The following is a 23,415-nucleotide window of genomic DNA, read 5'->3' as shown; positions in this document are numbered from 1 at the left end:
GAGCTTATGATTATGCCAACACTCCAGCCTAAGCAATACAGCAAGACCCCATCTCTAAAAATAAAAAATAAAATATTTTTTGAATGCTCACCCAATACCAGGTGTTGTTCTAGATCACAACGATTCAGCAAGGAGTAACACAGACAAGGCCCCTGCTTTTATGGCGCTCATACTGCAATGGTATAGTCTGGCACAAAAAGTAAACAGATAAAGAAATATCAGCAATTACAAGAGCATTGAAGAGCATAAAAGCCATGACCAAGAAAACCTGGGGTCAGTTTTAGACAGGGTGGGCTAGGACAGTATCTAGGAGGTGACATATAATGACAAGTAAGAACCAGTGCAAAAGTCTGGGGAGGCATTACAAACAAAAGCCAGTGCAAAAGTCCTGAGGTGGGGCTGAGCCTGACTTTTGTGATTTGTTTGTTTTTTTTTTTGAGAAAGAAAAAACAAGACTGGGCACAGTGGCTCATACCCATAATCCCAGCACTTTGGGAGGCTGAGACAGTCAGCTCACTTAAGGCCAGGAATTCTAGACCAGAGTGGGCAACATGGTGAAATGCCATCTCTAGTAAAAATACAAACAAAAAAATTAAGGGGGCATGGTGGTTCACTGGAGTCCCAGCTCCTCGGGAGGCTTAGGTGGGAGGATTGCCTGAGGCCAGGAGGTGGAGGTTTCAGTGAATGGTGATCTCACCACTGCACTCTAGCCCGAGCGACAGAGTGAAAACCTGTCCCAAACAAAAATAAAGCAAGTGTGATGAGAGTACAGAGATTAAAAGTGAAAGTGGTACAGGATAAGGATTGAGAGGGAGGTAGGAGCAGGTGTCAGAGAATCTTGATAGCTAGCTGTGTGACCTTAGACCAGTTACTTAACATCTCTGACACTCAAGTTTTCTCATCTGTATGCTGGATGTAATAGTGTCTTATATAGTATGTACTACATAGGGCACCTATGAATAGGGTACTAGTATTCAACACTATTAAATCAGGTAAGGTATGCAGAGCATCTCCATGGCACAGGCCCACAATAAAAGGGAGCTATCAGCCAGGTGTGTTGGTTAATGCCTGTAATCCCAGCACTTTGGGAGGCTGAGGTAGGCGGATCACTTGAGCCCAGGAGTTTGACCCCAGCCTGAACAACATGGCGAAACCCAGTCTCTACCAAAAACACAAAAATAAGCTGGGCGTGGTGGTGGACACCTGTATTCCCAGCTACTTGGGAGGCTGAGGCAAGAGAATCCAGCCTGGGCTACAGAGCGATACCCTGTCTCAAAAAAAAAAAAAAAATGAAAAAGGTCGGGGGAGCTATCATCCAATGTGTTGCAATAAGAAAGAGTTAAGGAAACTGAAGGAGGACTGGAGTAGGTGTCACACACAGAGGAGTAACTAAAATTGGATCTTGCAGGTCAGGTAGACTTTAAATAGATTGGAGGGGTGGTGGGAGGTGACATTCTAGGCATGAGTTATTTTACGGGCAAATGCATGAACATGGCAGTGAACAAGGTGCATTTTCCCAATGATGAAGACATTGGCCTGATCATGGGGACAAGATCATGGGTGAGCCTTGTTAGTCACACCGTAGAGGAGGCACACCCAGGCCATGGAAAGATGTTAGATGGAGGAGGAATGTGGCTTATGACTGCAGTGTCAGAGGTCCCTTGGGCTGCAAGGTTTGTGGCAGACTGGAAAAGAGGGTCCTGGCCACATGAAAGTCTTCAGGAAAAGCTCCAAGTTCAGTTGAACATAAACCAGACGGTGCATAAGTCAGGGGTTCAGACTGTAGGACCTTCTCTTCAGAAAAAAAAAAAAAAGGAAAAATAGGCTGGGTGCAGTGGCTCACACCTGTAATCTCCAAACTTTAGAGGCCAAGGCGGGGGGAATCACCTGAGGTCAGGAGTTCAAGACCAGCCTGGGCAACATGGCAAAACCCTATCTGTACTAAAAATACAAAAATTAGCCGAGCATGGTGGCAGTCACCCATAATCCCAGCTACTCAGGCAGCTGAGGCACGAGGGTCACTTGAACCCTGGAGGTGGAGGTTGCGGTGAGCCGAAATTGTGCCACTGCACTCCATTCTGGACAACAAAGCGAGACTCTGTCTCAAAGAAAGGAAAAGGAATGATAGGAATGACTTCCTTCAATGATTTGGGCCACCCTCCTTGTTGAGCCCTGAGATTTTTCTCAAAACTACACTGTGAGAAGAATCCTCACACAGCCCCTTTCCCAGTTATCTCCTTTAGCTGGTCAAAAGGAGGTAACTATAGTTCTAATCTTTCCCCAAGAACCCCGGCTCCAAAGTGTCCTCTGTGCACTCCCTGCAAGTGACGGCAGAGTCTCTTTTTGAATTATGACCAGTTCGGGGAGGCACCTCCTGGCTCTAGTTGTGTTTATTTTCAGAAGAAGTTTGAGTGGGGCTGTTGAGGGGGTGGAAGTTGGCCATTTCCACCTTTCTGTGGAGCGGGTCTGGAAAATTGCTTATGTCCAAGGGTGTCTCCTTGCAATGTCTTGGTCATAGGCCTAGTTCTTTTTCTTTGTCTGGTAAATATTTTTGGAAAGCATTTTCTTTCAGCACTCCCTCCTCCCTCTTTTCACCCCCGGAAAACCACTGAGTGAGAGCCCTCCCAGGATGCCGTCTGAGTTGCATTTTCCAGCCTAGATGCCACGTGCATCTTTTGCCTTTGGTGAACTTTAAACAGAAGAACACAAAGCTGAAAGGAACATTTTGCCAATGAAAGTGGCTACTGTCTACAACTCATCGACAGACCAAGAGGAGAAATAGCTGGCAGTTACGTAATAAAAGCAGTGATGGTGACCAACCAGAACAGATTCAAGGTCAAGTTACCAGGAGAGGGAGAGATAAAGTTCCTGAGATTATACGTGTTAGTGCCTTTGGCAGCTCTGTGTGCAGAGTGAGTCTTTTACCCCTAGAGGGCAGTCACGGCCCTCCTGAGGCACCAGCCCTTCAGGTCACCATAATGGTTCCCATCTCTTTGCTAAATAAGCTTTGTTTACCAAGAAATAACAAATAGCCTTTACAACATGACTGTGACTTTTGATCACTGTCCCTTCCAATGGGATGGCGACGATGGGCCTTCCACTGTATAATTCTAGCCAAAAATAAAACTTGCTTTGTGGCTGGTCTGCACGCCTGATAGAGGTACATATGATCATCTTTTTAAGATATTGGTTAGATCTGTTATATTTGCTGATGGGAAAACTTGACAAAAGCAAGTTATAAGCAATAAGTAACCTTGATTATATTATAGTGATAGAATTATGGGGCTTAAAAAAATTCTTCTAGACTTTTTTCTATTGATGAGATTGTGGGTAGATTTTTAGAATCTACTTTGTAATTTATCCTTTTAACAAACTATGTCATATAATATATACATGAATATCTTCTTCAAGGTCATGGTTGAGTCCTGTCCCTTTTGACTACCTTTCCACTGTAACTGTAGTTTCTTCCACAGAGGTAACCTATACTAGCAAGTTGCTGTATAACTCTCCAGAAACATATCCTAAAATGTTCATTAATATTTAAGTGTTTTGAGTGCGCTTCTGTGGTTAACATAAGTGGTTTATGCTGTATATGTTATTGTACAATTTGCTTCATTCATTCATAAACACCGTCCTACAAATATGCATAGTTCATACAAATATGCATACATTATGCCTTCTACTTATTTTTAGAGACAGCGTCTTGCTCTATTGCCCAGGCTAGAGTATAGTGGCATCATCATAGCTCACTGCAGCCTTGAACTCCTAGGCTCAAGTGCTCTTCCTGCCTCAGCCTCCTGAAATGCTGAGATTACAGGTTTGAGTCACACATCTAGCCCATTGTGCTTTTAAAATGATACATCTTTCCTAAGAAAACTTTTGAGACCTGATACTATAAAATATGTTATGTATTTGAAGACACACATTTGAACGTCTGTGAAATTGGGATGTGTCTTTAAATCAGTGGCACTCTAAACTTGATGAAATATAGTGTAAGACACTTCTAATGTCAGTCCCCATCTTATTTTTCTTTTCTTTTACACACAAGTGCAGTAGCTCTAAGAACTTCCCTTTGTGTTACTTATATCAGCTTATTTATCTTTGTAATATTCTGCAAGGAAGCTGGGAACAGGTATAAGAAGCCTTGTCTTGTAACTATGGAAACAAAGACACACTCTTTCCAGTGTTCAGCTTGATAGGTATCAGAGGCTGAGTCAGAAGTTATTATAAAAGCTCTTTCAACCTTATGGTCTCATTTTCTCCAGTACTGAAAGTCCTGGGTACTTTTATGTATAAGTCCACTTTAAAAAAAAATGAAGGAAGGAAATTCCGGATTCAAATGTTCAATGCCAGCTCTAGCACTTTCCTCACTGACTTACTGTAAAATATAGCTTTAATGTATAAAGAGTTCCAATTTGATTAGCACAGAGTCATTTCTCAATAGAGACTAGCTATTGTTATTCTTCCTACTAATATTAATTATGCCCACTTTTTCTGTCTACTTATAATGAATACAGCTTAGATTTTTCTGATTTTGTTTTCTAATTTTTTACTCAAGGACCAAAATAGGTTTGAAAATGTCTTCTGGTTCATTAGAGATTTTATTACATTTTGACATGCTATCCCACCACCATCAGCATGTTCTTAGGTTGAATTTTATGTAAGCAAGTAAATAAGGGTCTATGCCCTCTGGGAATTTACAGCCTAAAATGGATGGACTAGTTGGACAGCATCAGAAAAGGCATGTAAACGGTTTTGAGCCCCAGTGTCATCAATCCTTTTGCTCCCTCGGGGGTCAAAATCTAGAGAGAACTGTTTATACACATGAATTTGGTGAGGCTCTTGAGTAAATAAAATAAACAAGTACATGCTTAAATCTTAGTAAGTCCATAAGCTGCACACAGAAGTGGCACTCAGAGTATTCAGCCGTGTACTTTGTTTCTCTTTTTTAGAGACAAGTTTTCCCACTGTTGTCAGACTAGGCTGCAGTGGCACTGCAGCCTCAAACTCCTGGGCTCAAGCAAACCTCTGGCCTCAGCCAGTCCTCCCACCCCAGCCTCCTAAAGTGCCGGGATTAGAGGCATGAGCCACTGCTCCTAGCACCAACCCCGTACTTTTTAAAAAGCTGTGGTATTGTTAAGTGTCTGGTTTTTGCTTTTGCTTTTGCTTTTGTTTTGAGACAGGGTCTCACTCTGTTGCCCAGGCTGGGATGCAGGCATAACCATGCCTCACTGCAACCTCGACTTCCCTGGGCCCAAGTGATCCTCCCTCTTCAGTTTCTTTAGTAGCTGGAACAGGCACGCACCACCACACTAATCTAATTTTTTCTGTATTCTTTGTAGAAATTGGGTTTCACCATGTTGCCCAGGCTAGTCTCAAATTCCTGGGCTCAAGCAATCTGCCTGCCTTGGCCTCCCAAGTGCTAGGACTACAAGTGCTAGACACGAGCCACCACACCCAGCCTGTGTGTTTTATTTCATTGAACCACAAGTTTTCTCCTTCTTGATTATCTAAAATATTTCATATTTCATAAAAGTTTAGGATTAACATATGGCCTAGCTTTTTACCTCCAAAGTCAATTAGTGTTATCAGTTTTTTGTTTTTCCTCTCAGATTTTTATAATATACACATGCACATATGTAGGTTTGTTCTTTTTATAAATTAAAAAAATGGCCGACCAGGTGTGGTGGCTCACACCTGTAATCCCGGCACTTTGGGAGGCTGAGGCAAGCAGATCACGAGGTCAGGCGATCGAGACCATCCTGGCCAACATGGTGAAACCCTGTCTCTACTAAAAATACAAAAAAATTAACTAAGCATGGTGGCATGTACCTGTAATCCCAGTTACTCTGGAGAGTGAGTCAGGAGAATCACTTGAACCCTGGAAGTGGAGGTTGCAGTGAACCGAGATTGTACCACTGCATTCCAGACTGGTGACAGTGCGAGACTCTGTCTTAAAAAAAAAAAAAAGCCACATACTTACTGTTATGCATCACCTTACATTTTCATTTAATATTGTATCTTGGAAATTGTTCCAAATAAGTTTATAAAGAGGCTCTCTGGCGCTTTTTTTTTTTTTTTTTTTTTGAGACGGAGTTTCGCCGTTATTACCCAGGCTGGAGTGCAATGGCGCGATCTCGGCTCACCACAACCTCCGCCTCCTGGGTTCAGGCAATTCTCCTGCCTCAGCCTCCTGAGTAGCTGGGATTACAGGCACGCGCCACCATCCCCAGCTGATTTTTTGTATTTTTAGTAGAGACGGGGTTTCACCATGTTAACCAGGATGGTCTCGATCTCTCGATCTCGTGATCCACCTGCCTCGGCCTCCCAAATTGCTGGGATTATAGGCATGAGCCACCGCACCCGGCCAGCTTATTTCTTTTTTTTTTTAAGACAGACTCTGATTGTGTTGCTAAGGCTGGAGTACAGTAGCTATTGACAGCCATGATCATGGCACACTGCAGCCTCGATCTCCTAGGTTCAAGCGATCCTCCTGCCTCAGCCTCCTGGATAACTGGGACTACATGTGTACGCACCATGCCCCTGTTCTTCAGGCTATTTTATGGCTGCATTGTATTTTGCCAGTTTTAAATAATTTTTTCACAATATCCTATTGGACATTGAGGTTATTTCTACCCTTTTTGCTATTTCAAATGATGCTACAGTGAGTGATTTCATATATGGATTGTTTCTCACCTGTGCAAGTTCACCTTGATATACTTCTGGAAATTGAAATCCTGGTTCAGAGGCAAGTGCTTTCATAGTTTTGAAAGAAATTCCAGTTGTAACATGTGCTCCCACCATCGGTATATGAGAGCAACTGTTTCCCCACAGCTTTGCCAACACTGTATGTTGTTGAACTTTTCTCACTTTCTGTTGAATCCTTTTTCTTTGCTTTGCTCTCACAGAGGTCAGCAGAACTGGCTACAATTAGATCACCGAGTTCTTGATCATGATTTGCCCAAGAAACCAGGCGCAACCATTTTGTACTTTGCTGTGAGGTATGTATCCACAGACCCAGTTAGCATCCCTCTTTTTTTGCTGTTATTATTGCTTTTGTGTGTGTGTGTGTGTGTGTGTTTCTATTTTTTACATTTCTGGTGATTAGAGATAGTAAATAAAAAGAGACCTATCAAAACATTATGATGTGAAAGAGATTCTCTGCTGTCTTGGTCTGGGGACCAAGTTACCATGGATACTGTAGAGCTGTTTTCTTTGAAGATGAAGGATAGAGTCACCTCCTTTATTCCTCAAAGCCTCTTAGATCAGTTTAAAGCTGAAAAACATGGGTAATATATTTAATAAGCTGTTTCTCACTCAACTTTTTTTAAGAATCTTATTATTTGAAATATGACAAACATTTGCTATTACATTTTACATAGCAATAATGTTTTCTACAGACTTGGAAATAATTGAATTTTATACAATTTCATGTCTTAATTTGAACAGAGGACAAAATGCAAGCAAATGTTCACAGAAAGAATTAACAGTACAGGGATCTGAATTCCATTCACATGCAGAGAGACTGCTGAAAATAATGCAGTCCATGAGTTGTTCTCTGAGGTCTGCTTGGGCAAGTCACTTAACCCTATCCTGAAATTGATGCATTCAACTAAATCAGCAATTTCTCAAATTCATCTCATGATGGATCTATTTTTTTTTTGCATTAATTGTTCAGAATCTGCAATAAATAAAATGTTATAAGATGTAATACTGGCCGGGTGTAGTGGCTCATGCCTGTAATTCCAGCACCTTGAGAGGCCAAGGCAGGTAGATCACTTGAGGTTAGGAGTTTAAGACCAGCCTGGCCAACATCATGAATCCCCATTTCTACTAAAAATATAAAAAATTAGCCAGGTGTGGTTGTGCCCACCTGTAATCCTAGCTACTCAAGAGGCTGAGGTATAAGGATCACTTGAACTCAGAGGCAGAGGTTGCAGTGAGCCAAGATCATGGCACTGCACTCCAGCCTGGACAACAGTGAGACTCCGTCTAAAAAAAAGGAAGAAGAAGAAGAAGTAATATCTATGTTTCTCTACCTAGCTTGATGTAAAATCATTAATGATTGAGCTGAAAGCCCCTTCTTATGTGCTGGCCCCCTCTCCCCACTTTGCTAAATTTGACGAAAATTTTTTTGATAAATTTTATGTTGGTATAAAATCAAATATGACAAAATAAGCTAAAGTCATAGTTTTCTCATAAAGCTAGGTTAACCTACAGAATGGTCCTGTATTCTGAGAATATGTTAATTTTTGTTTGTTTATTTGTTTGAGACAGGGTCTTACTCTGTTGCCCAAGCTGGAGTGCTGTGGCACAATCTTCACTCACTACAACCTCGGCTTCCCGGGCTCAAGCAATCAGTCTCTCAATAGCTGGGACTACAGGCATACACCACCAGACCCAGCTAATTTTTTGTATTTTTTGTAGAGATGAGGTTTTGCCGTGTTATCCAGGCTGGCCTTAAACTCCTGGGCTCAAGCATCTACCTGCCTCAGCCTCCCAAAATGCTGAGATTACAGGCATGAACCATGCCTGATAATATTAACTTTTGGAAGATGAAAATGTACTTTATTTTATACGTTGAAGGTGTAGGTTTCATGCTTTTTGAGGGGAGGGGTTTTTTACCTGGCAGAATTCTGTCGCATTTTGCATATGCCTTTTATTTTAATTGAGTCTTTTCAATTCTGTTGAAATTCAAAAGCATGAGAATATGACAGAATACATTTTAGAAAAAGCTTTTTTTGGCCAGGCACAGTAGTTCATGCCTATAATCCCAATATTTTGGGAGTCTGAGGTGGGAGATTCACTTGGGTGCAGGAGTTTGAAGCCAGCCTGGGCAACATATGAGACCCCAACTCTACAAAATATTTTAAAAATTAAGTGGGTGTGGAGGTGGGCACCTGTGGTCTTCACTACTCGGGAGGCTGAGGTAGGAGGATCGCTTGAGCCCAGGAGGTCAAGGCTTCAGTGAGCCTTGATTGTGCCACTGCACTCCAGCCTGAGTTACAGACACCCTGTCTCAAAACAAAACAGAAAGATCTTATTCGTATTAATCGATGGGGATTGTGGAGATTTGCTGCTCCGTACTCAGCAAATGAAATGTTAGTCACCTCCAATTTCTTTTTTGCTTTTGGGGCTGAAATCTGGTTTAGAATATAATTTCTTTAATTAAATAGAAGTAACATAACAAGAAGTAACTTAATTGCCAGAAGTAATTCTATTTTTGAAGCGCAGGAAGGAGGTAGCATAGTAGTGATTTGTCCAGGAACATAGCTGGTATGGAAAAGTACAGAGAATAGCAAAGTTTTAATCTTGTATTATATAGGGAAAATGTCTGAACACAAATAAAACATACTTTTCCTAAGAGAATTATGTTACCAATATAAACATTTCAAATTATATGAATGTATGGAATGAAAAGTAAAAATTACTCTTCACCACCTCCAACCTTCACCTCTACCATTAAGTTTGCTCCCCTTCTTAGAAAAATACGAAAAGTTGTTTGATGACTTAATTTTTTTTTCTTTGCAACTTAGAGAACTTTCCTTTGGCATATAAAAATCTACTTCTTTAAACATTTAGGCTATTCCTAGTTGTTTATATTAAAATTTAGGTTGTAGCTGGCCAGGCACAGTGGTTCACACCTGTAATCCCAGCACTTTGGGAAGCCTAGGTGGGCAGATCACTTGAGGTCAGGAGTTTGAGACCAGCCTGGCCAACATAGAGAAACCCCATCTCTACTCGAAATACAAAAAATTGGCCGGGTGTGGTAGCAGGGGCCTGTAAGCCCCGCTGCTCCAGAGGCTGAGGCAGGAGAATCACTTGAACCTGGGAGGCAGAGACTGCAGTGAGCCAAGATTGCGCTACTGCACTCCAGCCTGGGGGATAGAGTGAGACTCCGTCTCAAAAAAAAAAAAAAATAGATTTCAGCTAACATCCTTGCACTTTCATCTTTTGTGCAGATGGTGTAGTGTTCACAGTGTTAACTACTCAATGAAAGCAATATTCCTTCAGAAAAGCTAACAGGTACCATCTAGGTAGTAACCAGATTTATGTAGATTCTTTGACAGCTAATATCTGGTCTGTTTTGGGTCATAGAATATCAAAGGAGAAGCCCTGTCTCACTTTCTGTACAGTCATTCACAGGCACTCTATCTTCTCCAAGCAGGTTCCTGAAATTCCAGAGTGGCCTGCTGCTTGTTCATCAGTTTCAGCACTTACTTGGAGCCTTATCTCAAGAGTGCCCCATAATCACTTGGCATTACTTTCCCCTAACTACTTGCATGTTTAAAACCCTTATCAAGTTTTTAATTATTCATTTAGTTCTTCCTCCCAACAGTATAATGAGATCATAATATTCTTTGTTATTATTCCAATTAAGTAGTTGTTGTCACTCCAATTTGATTAAAGAAATGATAAAGGATAAGCACACACCAAAGAATTTCATGAACTGACCGAGGTCACTGTGGAAGGTAGCTAGTTCTGTGGACTGGAAATGGAGTTGTCTTGTGCTCCAGTGAAGTCAGTTGCTCCTCACAGGGTCTCTAGCCTCCTATTTGGATAAAACAGAACTATTGGTAATACTTCCATCCCAGTAGACGCCATCGACAAACCTCCAGGTTGACTGTGTTGACTGAAGAATAGAGAGCCGAAGAGAGCATTTGGTTCCGTCTTGATGTTCGCTCATTTTAGGAAACCCTGGAAGTGCAGGGGACCTCTTTTGAGATTGGGGTCATCACCTCTTGCGTCAGCACAGTAGTGCTGTATGCACCGGAACATGGAGCACAGAAGCCCCTCACTCATGGACATCAAGGTGTGTGGTCACCAAGTAGTTAATGCACAATGAGAAAGAACTCCCTGTAGTGACAGCACATTAAAGCATGAGTACCACTGTCATTTTCAATGCAAACGATTAGAAATATCCTAACGCCAACAGTGAAGATAGGTTCAGTAGGTTATGGCACTTTCATAGTAAACAATGAATCACTTTAACAAAAGAGGTTAGATGAAAAAGCGCATTGCAATTCAGAGCTTCTCCAGATAGGAGAGGCAGGGCATGTCTGAATCATCTCGGGAAATTGTTCAAACTACACAGTTACTCTCCTCCAACTCCACCTTCCTGGCCCAGATTCTGCTATAGTGCCATGGAGTGGGGGGTGCACTGCTGAGCCCTTCTCCACCCCTCCTCTTGTAAATCATTACTTTAATAAGTCACTGTTATCAGGGATGTTGTCATGTATCTCATCTCTCTTGCATCTTAGAAGATAAGACACATTATATCTGAAAAAAATATATAGGGAATGAGTGTATTTCTGTAAAACATAGATTACTCTTTATGCCATGATAAGTTCAAGTGATCACGTTGAGTTTTTTTGAAGTTGGCATGTTTTATAAACAAATATAGATCTATAAATACTGAGAAAATTCCTGGAAGGAGCTACACCAAGCTGTGAAGACCCATTTCTTCCTTCCTTCATTTATTATGTGTTGGAGTTTTGCTACACTGTACTCTGCCCCATCCCAGGTCTGAGGACCCAATAGTGAAAAGGCAAAAGTCTCTACCATCATAGTCAGCATACACATTAACAAATGCATTCATTATTTAATAACAGTCTGTTCATTCACCTGCTAAATAGTTTCTGAGTTCCTGCTGTGTGTCTGGCCCTATACTAGATGCTGCGAATATAGCAGTGGTAAAAGAAAATGACAAAATCTGGCCGGGCGCGGTGGCTCACGCCTGTTATCCCAGCACTTTGGGAGGCCAAGGCAGGTGGATCACGAGGTCAAGAGATCGAGACCAGCCTGGCCAACATGGTGAAACCCCATCTCTACTAAAAATACAAAACTTAACTGAGTGTGATGGCACGTGCGTGTAATCCCAGCTACTCGGGAGGCTAAGGCAGGAGAATCACTTGAACCCAGAAGAAGGAGGTTGCAGTGAGCGGAGATCAGGCCACTACACTCCAGCCTGGCAACAGAGGAAGACTCCATCTCAAAAGAAAGAAAGAAAGAAAATTTAAAAAAAAAAAGTCTAACTCCTGCAGCCATAAAGCCTACAGCCTAATGGAAAGAGATGTCATTAGGCAGAGTGAACCTGCAATGTAGCTTATGTGAGGGGGTATGGAGAAAACACCATTAGAGAGGAGGAAAAGGGGGTATTAGCAAAGCCAGGGCTTCAATTCTAAATACAGTGGTCAGGGAAGGCCTCTCAAAGAAGGTGGCATTGAGCAAAGGCATAGAGGAGATTAGACAGGGACCCAGGCCCATCTCTGGAGAAGTTTCTTCCAGACCAGGGGAACAGCAGGTACAGACAGGTTTGCAAGAGCATGCCTGGTGTGTACAAGCCCCTGGAAGGAAGTCATATATCTAGAGAGAACCTATAATAGGGAGATGAGTAGGAGATGACATGGGGTTGGCCTGTAGAGCATTCAGGCCTGTGGGTTTTGAGCTTGAGAGCATAACCAATTACAATTTTAAACAGACTCACTCTAGCTGCTGTGTTGAGGACAGGCTGGAACGGGGCAGGAGGGCACAGCAAGACCAGTTAGGAAGTTGTTGCAATGGTCCAGGCCAGAGATGCGTAGGGTGGACCAGTCTGAGCCTCACTCACTCCACATTCACTGGGGATGGTGCGAGTTGCTTGTGAGAATTAAAGGAGAGGAGGGGATACAAAGTGATTTTGTAAAACATTATGCAAATGTAAGAAAATACTATTTTTTAAATTGTAGCATTTATGAAAAAGAAAAATTCCATGAGGTCTTGTTTTCTCTCTACTGAAATGTAACATAAACTCTGCAGCAGGCCGTAGGCTATTTGCCATGTATTATCTCATTTACTCCTGAGCTAAACCCTGAGGTTTTACAGATTTGAGGGGTTAATAAATACCTGGTTTATATCCCCCAGGATAGAGGGAGCAGCTCAGAAACATATGCAGCTTCTACAAAGAGAAAATAAAACATGTAAAGCGAAGGCACATCGTCCCTTCAGGACTTCAAGAATAAACCTTTGTCTTCTTTTTTCCAGTTATAAAATCTCAAAAATGTGTGCTAAATATGTGTATGACCTCTGTGTATAGAGATGCATCGTAATTTATTTAGGTACCATAATTATTTAACCTGCTCTCTATTTCCATGGGAGTCCAAACTCCCCTAGGTTTCTGGGGGACTTCCCCAGGCTGGGGGTTGTTATCTGGCTGCCATAAATTATATGCCACAAACATATGCGCCTCTTTGGTAATGCAGCCCAGATGTGAACATTTGAAAGATTTGACAGTGAGGAGCAAGCAAGCATTTTAATAGGAGTGCAGGGACTTGGTGTGACCTCACCAGAAAAGCTCGTATTTCCTCAGAGGATGGTGACCTAAGATGGCTCAGGCTGGTACTACCCTGTTGCAGTCAAAGCTGGGATCTTGGCATCTTTTATCCCCCTTATTCTTTTGAATCCATCTTGCTTTTTTTTTTTTTCTTTTTCATCTGGTCTTCTCTCTTCTTCTCCCTTCTTTTCCTCTTCCTCTTTCTAAGTCAGTTTTCCTGGGTTCTAGGACTACATGTGACCACTCAGTGGTACCGTAAAGCATTGTCTGCCACACTCAGGGCTGAGAAGAACTCACTGCATTTTTGGGGAACTGTAGAAGGAAATCTGGAGGCAGACTGCTGCTTCTGGGTGAAAACTGCTGCAAACATGGAGCCCTTGAATTCAAGACTGGTAACTGCCTTCTCAACCACCCCTGGCCTGGTCTTTGGAACGTTAAATCTTTAGAAAGAATTTAGCTCAAGGAAGCATCATGACTACAAACCATGAGTCCTCATTACACCCAATTTTTTTTGAAGAGCCAAACACATGTAACACATAAAGACAGGCTGTTATAAAGGGAAAGACTGGTTGATATGGAAAGATGCTTGCAATATATTCTAGGTGAAAGAAGTAGACCACAAAAAGTCTGTGCAATATGATAACACTTTCTGTAAAAATATTTTACAAAAACATTTGTAGAGATAGAAACTAAGTTTAAAATGCTCGTCTATATTTTTTCCTACGATGAACATATTACTTGAGCCAATTTTTTAATGCAAATATGAAAAGAGATAAGAGGAAGAAAAGATAACATGTTCGTGACTAGATGAGCATGAGTTTGTTTAAAACCATCAGAGGGTAGGTGATTTACAATAACGAGGGGACAGGAAAGTTCATCATCTTTTCATGGAGGAATGTGATTTAAAGGCCCAGAGAAACAACTGATTCCTCCTGCTTAGGCTGAACAGAGGCTACTCGAGGGAGGTGTGTGAGTTAGCCAGAGGTCTTTGCCCAGCCATCACACTCCCATCCGAATGCACAATACCCCAAGCATGGGCACTACAAGGGCCAGTTGCCTCCGTATCACCCATGACCCCCTAACTGGCCCTGCCTATTCTGATTCTAGGCCGGTGGTTCATGGCCTTCATGTTGGAGGATCCAATATCCTAATTCAGACAAGAGTTCAAGAAAGACACAGAATCCGCTGAAGCACATACTTGACCCTGATTCCAATTTCTGACAGGATTCTATTTCTCAGTGTACTCTGTGGGCAAATACCAGAAATCATCTTTAGGAATTTGCTCACTCCCCTCTCAAACCTTTCAGTCCTATCTTTTGGTGGGTGTGCCTGTGTTTCCACAGTTTTAAGAAACAGGTGGGCCATGAATGCTTATAGGATGTGTGTGTCTGTCTGTCTGTGTGTGTATGTCTCAAGCCAATGAAGAGGCAACATTAAAAGTAAAGAAATTGTATTGTGAAAGACAAAAGAAGCTGTGGCACACAGAAATTAGAAGCTTGGCTTTTAGTGCAGGGTTCTACTCTAGCAGCACTATTGGCGCTGAGGACCAGGCTATTCTTTGTTGTAGGGAGCTAAGCTGTGCCATAGGATCTTCAGCAGCATCTCTGGTCTCTACCTACTGATATCAATAATGCTCCCAGGCCAGGCACTGTGGCTCATGCCTGTAATCCCAGCACTTTGGGAGGCCAAGGCAGGTGTATTGCTTGAGTCCAGTCCAGCCTGGGCAACATGACGAAACTCTGTCCCTACAAAAAATACAAAAATTAGCCTCGCATGGTGGTGCCTGCCTGTAGTTACAGCTGCTTGGGAGGCTAAGGCAGGAGGATGGTTTGAGCCTGGGAGGTTGAGGCTGCAGTGAGCGCTGATCAGGCCACTGCACTCTAGCCCTGGGAAGCAGAGCAAGACTGTCTCAAAATAAGAATAACAATAACACTCCCCCAGTGCTGATGATCAAATAATGTCTTCAGCATTGGTAATGCCCCCACCCAAATATGGAGAACAGAGCTTTAGCATCATCGTTAGGTTCACAGTCTAGCTCTTCCACTCACTCACTGTATAGCTTCTGGCACCCTCTCAGGCCCGTTTTATCACCAATAGAATGGAGCTGGTGGCAGCACCCACCTACTTTGGGGGTTATTGGAGGACTACAAGTGCTAACAGGTAATGTAGACCCTCTATAAATGTTAACCTCTATAATATGTTAACATATATTTTTATGTTATAAATAACAGCCTGCCTGAACCACGTGTGCAGTGAATGAAACATTCTATCATGTTTCTGTCACAGCCTTTGAATATGAAAGCTCTGGGATTGTCTGGCTTGGATCTGACCCATTCCCCTTTGCACTGGATAGAGGATCTTATCATTTATCTTCATTATTCACAGTGCCCAGATGTTGCCTTTCCCACTCAACCTTCCTTCCCTGCCTCCTCTCCCCACTCCCTCTCAAAGCATCTGTCTCTGCCTTCCTGTGGAGGACTAAAGCAGGCTGTTTTAAAGCAGAGGCAAGCACTGGGAATTCACCTGCCCCTGATACTTCAGGTTGCCTAGGGGAGAAGACTCCCTCTCCTTTCTGGCACGTCACAGCAAGGACCTGACTCTCTTGGGCCTCCAGCCCTTCTAGATAACTCAGAAAGAGTCACATTGTGGGAAAGGAGCAAGAGGGCAGGTTCCTACAGGCTTACCAGGAGGCCATCTCTGGTTCTAGCCATGTCTGGAAATTCAGAAATGAGGAGGAGCATTCCTGGCAGAGGAGCACACTGTAGAAGCAAACTGCTTCCCCTGGGAATTCTCCAAGATGGTTCTCTTCCCACAGATGAAAGGGAACATATTGGACGCCCATAAGCACTGCATAATAGCTTGCAGAAAGTGATGTGCTCAGAGAAAGTGAAATATACTTAAATTACACTTCAGCCTTCAGAGTGCATTATAAAGTGAGATATGACTACCTCACAGGGTCATTACAAGCAATAAACAGAGATCTCCCTGCTCAGAATGTGGATGAGATCTGATAGAAATCTGTCTAGGCGTGTGGCTACAGTTAAGTGCCTGAGATTACTCATGGTGACTAAATGAAACCTGAAATGAGGGGTTTTGATTTAGCCCTCGATGGACACCAGTCACAAACTCAGTATTGTTCAGAATGCAAAATGATTGAGCAGTTCTTGCCCAATTCACCTTCTCTGAAGATACCACTCAGACTTTGCAAAGGCCCTGGAAAACAAAAGCCACTTCCAAACAACTGGATGTTGTGCTCAGTTGAGGAAGAAAAGTCAAAACTGGTTGGAAGAGCATTCGTTTCACACGATTTTCTCATTTTGTATTAAAATGGACATTTTTCTAGCATTTGTTTCCTTGAGAGAAAGAACTTAGGAAAGATACTTTAAATTTTTTTTTTTTTTTTTTTTTGAGAAAGAGTCTCACTTTGTCTCCCAGGCTGGAGTGCACTGGTGCAATCATGGCTCACTGCAGCCTCCTCCTCCCGGGTTCAAGCAATTCTCCTGTCTCAGCCTCCTGAGTAGCTAGGACTACAGGCAGGTGCCACCACACCCAACTTATTTTTGTAATTTTAGTAGAGATGGCTTTTCACCAATGGTAGCCAGGCTGGTCTCAAACTCCTGGCCTCAAGTCATCCACCTGCCTTGGCCTCCCGAAGTGTTGAGATTACTGGTGTGAGCCTCCGCGCCTGGCCAGATACTTGGAATTTTTATTCTTGTTGTTACAGTTAAGGCTTTAAAGATGTTCCCAACTAAGTCAGTGCCTTTTATTACAGTCACATCAGTAGAGCGATAATAATATTCTAATAATCACCGCCACTCGTTGGCTGCTAAACTACATGCTACCTGCTATGTTAAGCATGTTTCAAACCCTCTCATTTCTCCAGTGTGTAGGGCAAGAGAGGTCAGAGGCACCGAGAGTGGAGCAGCTGCCGCAAGGCCCCAAGTCTGATCAGCATTGAAGCTAGGATTCACACTAATGTCTCTCCCACTCCCTAGTGTTGACTTGTGACCACTAGAAATAAATGCCACAAGACAAAAATATTGGCCACGTAAACTTAAGTGACTCAAAGGACAGCCACTTCCAAACAACTGGATGTTGTGCTCTTTGACATCCAAGTGCTGCCATCTGGCTGGTGGTTAAGCCAACCAAGAAAGGAAAAAAATGCTAATGGGAGGAGCCCCAAAAGCACAGACCAAAACTTCCTGAGCAAATTCTTTTCTCAAGAAATTACACTTGCAAAGCCGAGGTTTGTCTCCAAAGTGTGTGCCTATTCAAAATGCCTGGGTTCATTCTGAAGCTGAAAAATTAACCGTGGGCTTCAACTTAACAAAACCTTAGTGAAATCAGCTCACAGTGATCATGCAAAAAGGAAACGGTATCCTTTTGCAAAAACAGCTGAAGGAAAGGGTCTTTATTTTATGAACCTGGGATAGTCCATTTCATATCATTAAGAAGCCCTGAGGCCAAGGGGGGTAGATCACAGATAACAGGGTCATCAGTTTGAGACCAGCCTGACCAACATGGCTAAACTCCCATCTCTACTAAAAATACAAAAATTAGCTGGGTGTGATGGCGCATACCTGTAACCCCAGCTACTCAGGAGGCTGAGGCAGGAGAATCACTTGAGCCCAGGAGGCAGAGGTTGCAGTGAGCCGAGATTGCACCATTTATACTCCAGCCTGAGTTACAGAGTGAGACTCTGTCTCAAAAAAAAAAAAAAAGAAGAAAGAAAGAAAGAATAGAATAAAAAGAAAAGAAGCCCTAGATTTGGTTTTCAGTTCATGGTGTGTGTTGATAGGTGCACCTGAAAAGCCATTTTCCCCAAAGCTCATACGTACTTTTTATACACTCCGTAAATATAAAGTCATTACAATGCCCCCCTTGAGGAAGACAGGGGATCATGGATTCAGAGAGCTGGTAATCAGATGCCTAGGCAGGAGGCATCAGGGCTGACTGCCAGAAAGTAGTGGGAAATAAGATAGGGACCTGTTTACTGGAACTAGGATGTAGTCAGAGACTTGGGCTCCAAAAACAAGGTGAACCCAGTTTCTAGTACAAAGGTATCCAGTCAGAGTTGGATGTGCCACAAACCGATTTGGCGCCAAGCTACCTCGCAACCTGCATGTGGTTTCTGCAGTGCTCAAAGACTAGCAAGAGGATTGGTTTGGCTAACATGCTCTCTGCCTGGAGTGCCCTTCCTACCTTTGTTACCTGGTAAACTCATGCATTCTTTAAGACTCAGCTCAACTGTCCCCTCTCCTGTGGTGCTTAGTCCTATGGATTTCAATTTGGCAGCATTTTCCCCTTGATTCCTAAACTGAGTTCATTGCATCAGGCTGGTGGGCCCCCACAGCATTCTGTACATGCTATATTTCATTTTGATTCTTATCGTAGGAAAGCATTATATCATATTGGCTTGAAATATGAACATAGAAGTCTAACAGACCTCAGTTTGAGTCATGGCTCCACTACTTGCTAGCTGTATGGCTTAGAGAAGATGACTTGACATCTCTGTATCTCGGCTTTCTCTTCTGTAAAGTGGGCACATAATTTGCTGTCTACTGCATCTGGTTGTACCACAGATGAAAAATAAGAAAGATTCCTGTAGAGCGCTCTGTATTATCCCTAGCACAGAAGAAGCCCTCTATTAACGGGTTCTTTAGTTGCCAGCAACAGAACCACTTGTGGCTAACAAACAAAATAGAGAGAAAACTGAACTTACAAAGCCTCAGAAAAGACAGGGATCAGGGCTTCTGCAGGGATCTAGGGAGCAGAAACTAAGGGACAATTTCATCAGAGTGCTGCTAGCAGGATCTTTAGGTCATTCTAATCACGTTTATTCTCAAGGGTGAAAGAAGCTGACTGGCCTAGCTTGGGTCACCTACCCACACTCAATGAGGGAGCTCTAATTGAGCAGAAAAAAAATGTGCCCTGGTGTCCCCCAAGCAGGTCTCACTCATCTGATCAGCATCACTTTTATATCCAGCCAGTGATCCTTATGACTTTTGCATATGTGACTGCTGCCATAGGCCAGTGCAGCTTTACTTTTTTTTTTTTTTTTTTTTTTTGAGACGGAATTTCACTCTTGTCACCCTGGCTGGAGTGCAAGGCATGATCTCAGTTCACTGCACCCTCCGCCTTCTGGGTTCAAGCAATTCTCCTGCCTCAGCCTCGTGAGGAACTGGGATTACAAGCATGCGCCACCACACCTGGCTAATTTTTTATTTTTAGTAGAGTTGGGGTTTCTCCACAATGATCAGCCTGGTCTCGAACTCCCAACCTCAGGTGATCCACCCACCTCAGCCTCCCAAAGTGCTGGGCTTATAGGCATGAGCCACCATGCCTGGCCAGCTTTACTTATTAAATGTCAAAATCACAGAACGCTTTTTCTTTTTTGAGATGGAGTTTTGCTGTTGTTACCCAGACTGGAGTGCAATGGCATGATCTCGGCTCACCGCAACCTCCACCTCCTGGCTTCAAGCAATATTCCTGCCTCAGCCTCCCGAGTAGCTGGAACTACAGGCGTGCACCACCATGCCCAGCTAATTTTTGTATTTTTAGTAGAGATAGGGTTTCATCTTGTTGACTAGGATGGTCTCGATCTCTTGACCTCATGATCCACCTGCCTCGGCCTCCCAAAGTGCTGGGATTATAGGCGTGAGCCACCGCGCCTGGCCTGAACCCTTTTTTACAAAGTTTTGGAAACGATGAGAAAATTCAGGTGAAGACTAGCTTTTAAATAATATTAAATTATTTTGAGCTTTGTTAGTGTGAACATTCATCAACCCTGTGTTTTTAATAGTCTCCATTAGAGATATCTATTGAAGTAATCACAAGTGAAGGGAAAAAAAGAATCTCAGAAACTTCGAGGAGAAAGCAGACATTGAGTTCTACTAATCTGACCTAGGATTTGTTTAGGGCAGGGAAATCTCTTCCTCTGGAAAGGCCTTCCCCTCCTGAGACTACTCTAACTTTTAAAAAGATGTTTTATAGGTTAATCCACAATCCTTCACATGTCTTTTGCCATGGTTTTGCTTATTGAAGCAATAGAGAACACACGTACCTCAGTGTATGTTAACATTTTGGTGAAAATGGCACACTTGTCTTGTTTCTCTGCCTATTTTTTGCATGGTTGAGATGCCCACAGTTACTAAGGATTCAGCTTTAAGCTGGGTGCTGGTTGAGTGAACTGGGAGCAGCAGCCTAGGAAGAAATGTTAGTTAAGAGCGTCGTCCAGAGTCAAAGTCATTGTCCCAAACCAAGACCTAGCTCCGCCACGTAGGCAGATCTCTAAAACTCAGAGTCTGCATCTGTGAAATGAGGGTCATCATAGGTCCCTCCCCAAGGTGGTTGCGATCATTAAATGAGCGAACAATCAGAAAGCACTTAGCACATTGCTAGGCACCTTAGCAAGAGCTCAGTTAGCTGGGATCCTGCTGCCACCCTTCATTTAGGCTGCCCACCGGAAGCCTGCTCATATTGTCTTCATTGATAGGGATACAAATGCATGGGAAAGCCAAGAAAGCAGGAAAGAAAGCAGACCACCTAGCTGAACTGGAAAGTTCTTGGAGATGCACAGAAACTTGTGTAACATGGGTCATCTTAGCCCTTAGCAGCAGCCAATCTGTTACACCTCACTTTGGTGTTTGGTGTCTGCCATCACAGTGACTCAGCTACCCTGCTTCAGTCCATCAACCCTTGCTGTGGACTCTTGTCCCTCTCTACTTCATGTTGTTATCCAGGCTGGAGTGCAATGGCGCGATCTCGGCTCACCGCAACCTCCGCCTCCTGGCTTCAAGCAATATTCCTGCCTCAGCCTCCCGAGTAGCTGGGACTACAGGCGCGCACCACCATGCCCAGCTAATATTTGTATTTTTAGTAGAGACGGGGTTTCATCTTGTTGACCAGGATGGTCTCGATCTCTTGACCTCATGATCCACCTGCCTCGGCCTTTCAAAGTGCTGGGATTATAGGCATGAGCCACCGCACCCGGCCTGAACCCTTTTTTACTTGGCTTCTGCTGCCTCATGATTTCTGCTTAGTGCCTTTCTCTGCCTCCATTGAATCCCCTGGCCTGCCTCTCAGTCTCTACGAGACTATGTGCAATTAGTTGGCTCATTCATCATGCAATATAAAATGCATCTGTTGAGTAGCACGTGCTCCTTTCCAGGGCGCCTCACCACCTGACATCTCGGCTGCCTTTGAGCCAGGTGACTCTCCTAGTCCACGCAGCAAGGCTCAGGGTAGAAGGAAGTAGACTGATGGGAGAGGAGAATACCATCTACCCAAAAGGAAGACCTGAGACAAAATTAATATAGAGAGCTTATTTCGGACAAGGTTGAGGACTGCAGCCCAGGACACACTTCCAAGTTGCCTTAGGAAGTGCTCTGGAGAAGAGGTCCAAGTGTTTAAAGAAAAAAAGGACAAATCAGGAAAGGGGACAGTTACTAAAGTAGTTCGTCAGGAATTAAATCTCCTTGTTTACAGAAGTAACATTGATCAGTGATTGGCTATACATTGTTTTTGGGTTTTGTTTTGTTTCGTTTCATTTTTGAGATAGAGACTCACTCTGTTGCCCAGGCTGGAGTGCGGTGGCGTGATCTCGGCTCACTGCAGGCTCCGTCTCCCAGACTTAAGCAGTTCTCCTACCTCAGCCTCCCAAGTAGCTGGGATTACAAGCACCTGCCACCATGCCTGGTTAATTTTTGTATTTTTAGTAGAGACAGGGTTTCATCATGGTGACCAGGCTGGTCTTGAACTCCTGGCCTCAAGTGATCCAGCTGCCTCGGCCTCCCAAAGTGCTAGGATTACAGGCGTGAGCCACTGAGTCCGGCCTGGCTATACAAAATTAAGCTACAAGATGTGGGTTATAGTGTCCAGGGCAGTGGATGCTAATGTGTCTGGTGCAGCTAGTTTTGACAATAGCAAGCAGTTTCCAGAGAAACATACATAGGTCCAGGGGGGAAGAAGGAGTTGACTGCTGTCTCATTTTAATGCCTCTCTGGACCTGATAAAAGAACTAAAATTCCTCAGATAAAAGTTTTGTTTTTTCCTCAGAAGTAATAGAAAAGACACAAACTAAGTAATTTGCCCAAGGCTATGCAGCTAATAGATGGTGGACATGAAACGCCACATCTAGATCTTTTGGATTCCAAAGCCTATTTTTCCCCCAACTCCTCATTCCCTTTACCACCTTTGTACTTAATTTTCTCTTCTTATAAATCTGACACTCCTCCATCTTCATTAACCTCACTTATAAGTGAGATAAAAGCTTATAAGTAAGGTTATAAAGGATTCGTTTTCTTTCTGGAACTTCCCTTGATGACTCAACATTAATGGGTGGAATGTTTCAAATGATTTTACCATCTCAGTGATAAAATCTTTCACAGCCCTTTCAGCTGCACTTATTTATCAAAGGTGTCATCATTGCAGAAAGGGGGAAAAAGAGAAGCGAAGGGCCAAGCTCCAACGTGAGTCCGCAGAGCTAAGGATGGGTTCACCTGGCCACTTCCTAGCCTGGATTTACCTTCACTCTCACTGATCTGAAAGTAAATTCCCTTTCCGACTGAAAGCACTGAGCTGTCTTGGGGCCTGATGGCTCTTCATGCATTATTCATCTAGCAAATCTCCAGAACTTGAGGAAAACTTCGGGGCCTCCGCATGCCCACTCGCCCACCACAGAGCACCAGCGTTTGCAAGCCGGTCAGTACAGGATTATGAAAACAGAGTTGTTAAAGGCTCAGCCTCCTTCCCTCTCCACCCAGGAGCTGTCAGAGCTCTCCTGAGAGAGGGGCCTGCCTGTGACCTGTGGTCTCACAGATTGAAACAGCAAAATCCTAGAGAGGGAGTGAGGCTGTGAGGCCCAGAATACCCTGATTTGCATGAGAAAAGACCAAGATTGATGGCTGCTGAGAGCTTGGCTTTGAGCCAAATGAAAACCCAGGGCCTGGAAGGATAGGAAGGAAGAAAGGAGGGTGTAATTGAAACTCCCCCAGTGGATGGGGGTCAGGTAGGCGTGAGGCCCTCAGAAACCTCTGTCTAAAAACCACCGAGCCTCAAGCAGGCTTTGGGGTTCAGTTAGGTAGTGCTTGCTCAGCCGACTT

At 43.4% G+C, this 23,415-nt stretch overlaps 1 protein-coding gene across 8 annotated transcripts in view; it reads left to right on the top strand.

The window, feature by feature from the left end:
* Nucleotides 1-23,415, top strand: part of FRMD4B (FERM domain containing 4B) — a 364,340-nt gene that overhangs the window by 229,305 nt on the left and 111,620 nt on the right. For all 8 annotated transcript variants that reach the window (XM_035276090.3, XM_008982001.4, XM_035276089.3 and 5 more), the window contains one exon: nt 6,909-7,001. In XM_035276090.3, coding sequence (XP_035131981.3) covers nt 6,909-7,001 — 93 coding nt within the window. The remainder of the gene's footprint in view (nt 1-6,908; nt 7,002-23,415) is intronic.

The sequence above is a fragment of the Callithrix jacchus genome, chromosome 15, assembly GCF_049354715.1.
Source record: "Callithrix jacchus isolate 240 chromosome 15, calJac240_pri, whole genome shotgun sequence".
Lineage (NCBI taxonomy): Eukaryota > Metazoa > Chordata > Mammalia > Primates > Cebidae > Callithrix > Callithrix jacchus.
The sequence above is the reverse complement of the archived record's forward strand: the minus strand, read 5'-3'. Positions and strand labels throughout refer to the sequence as shown.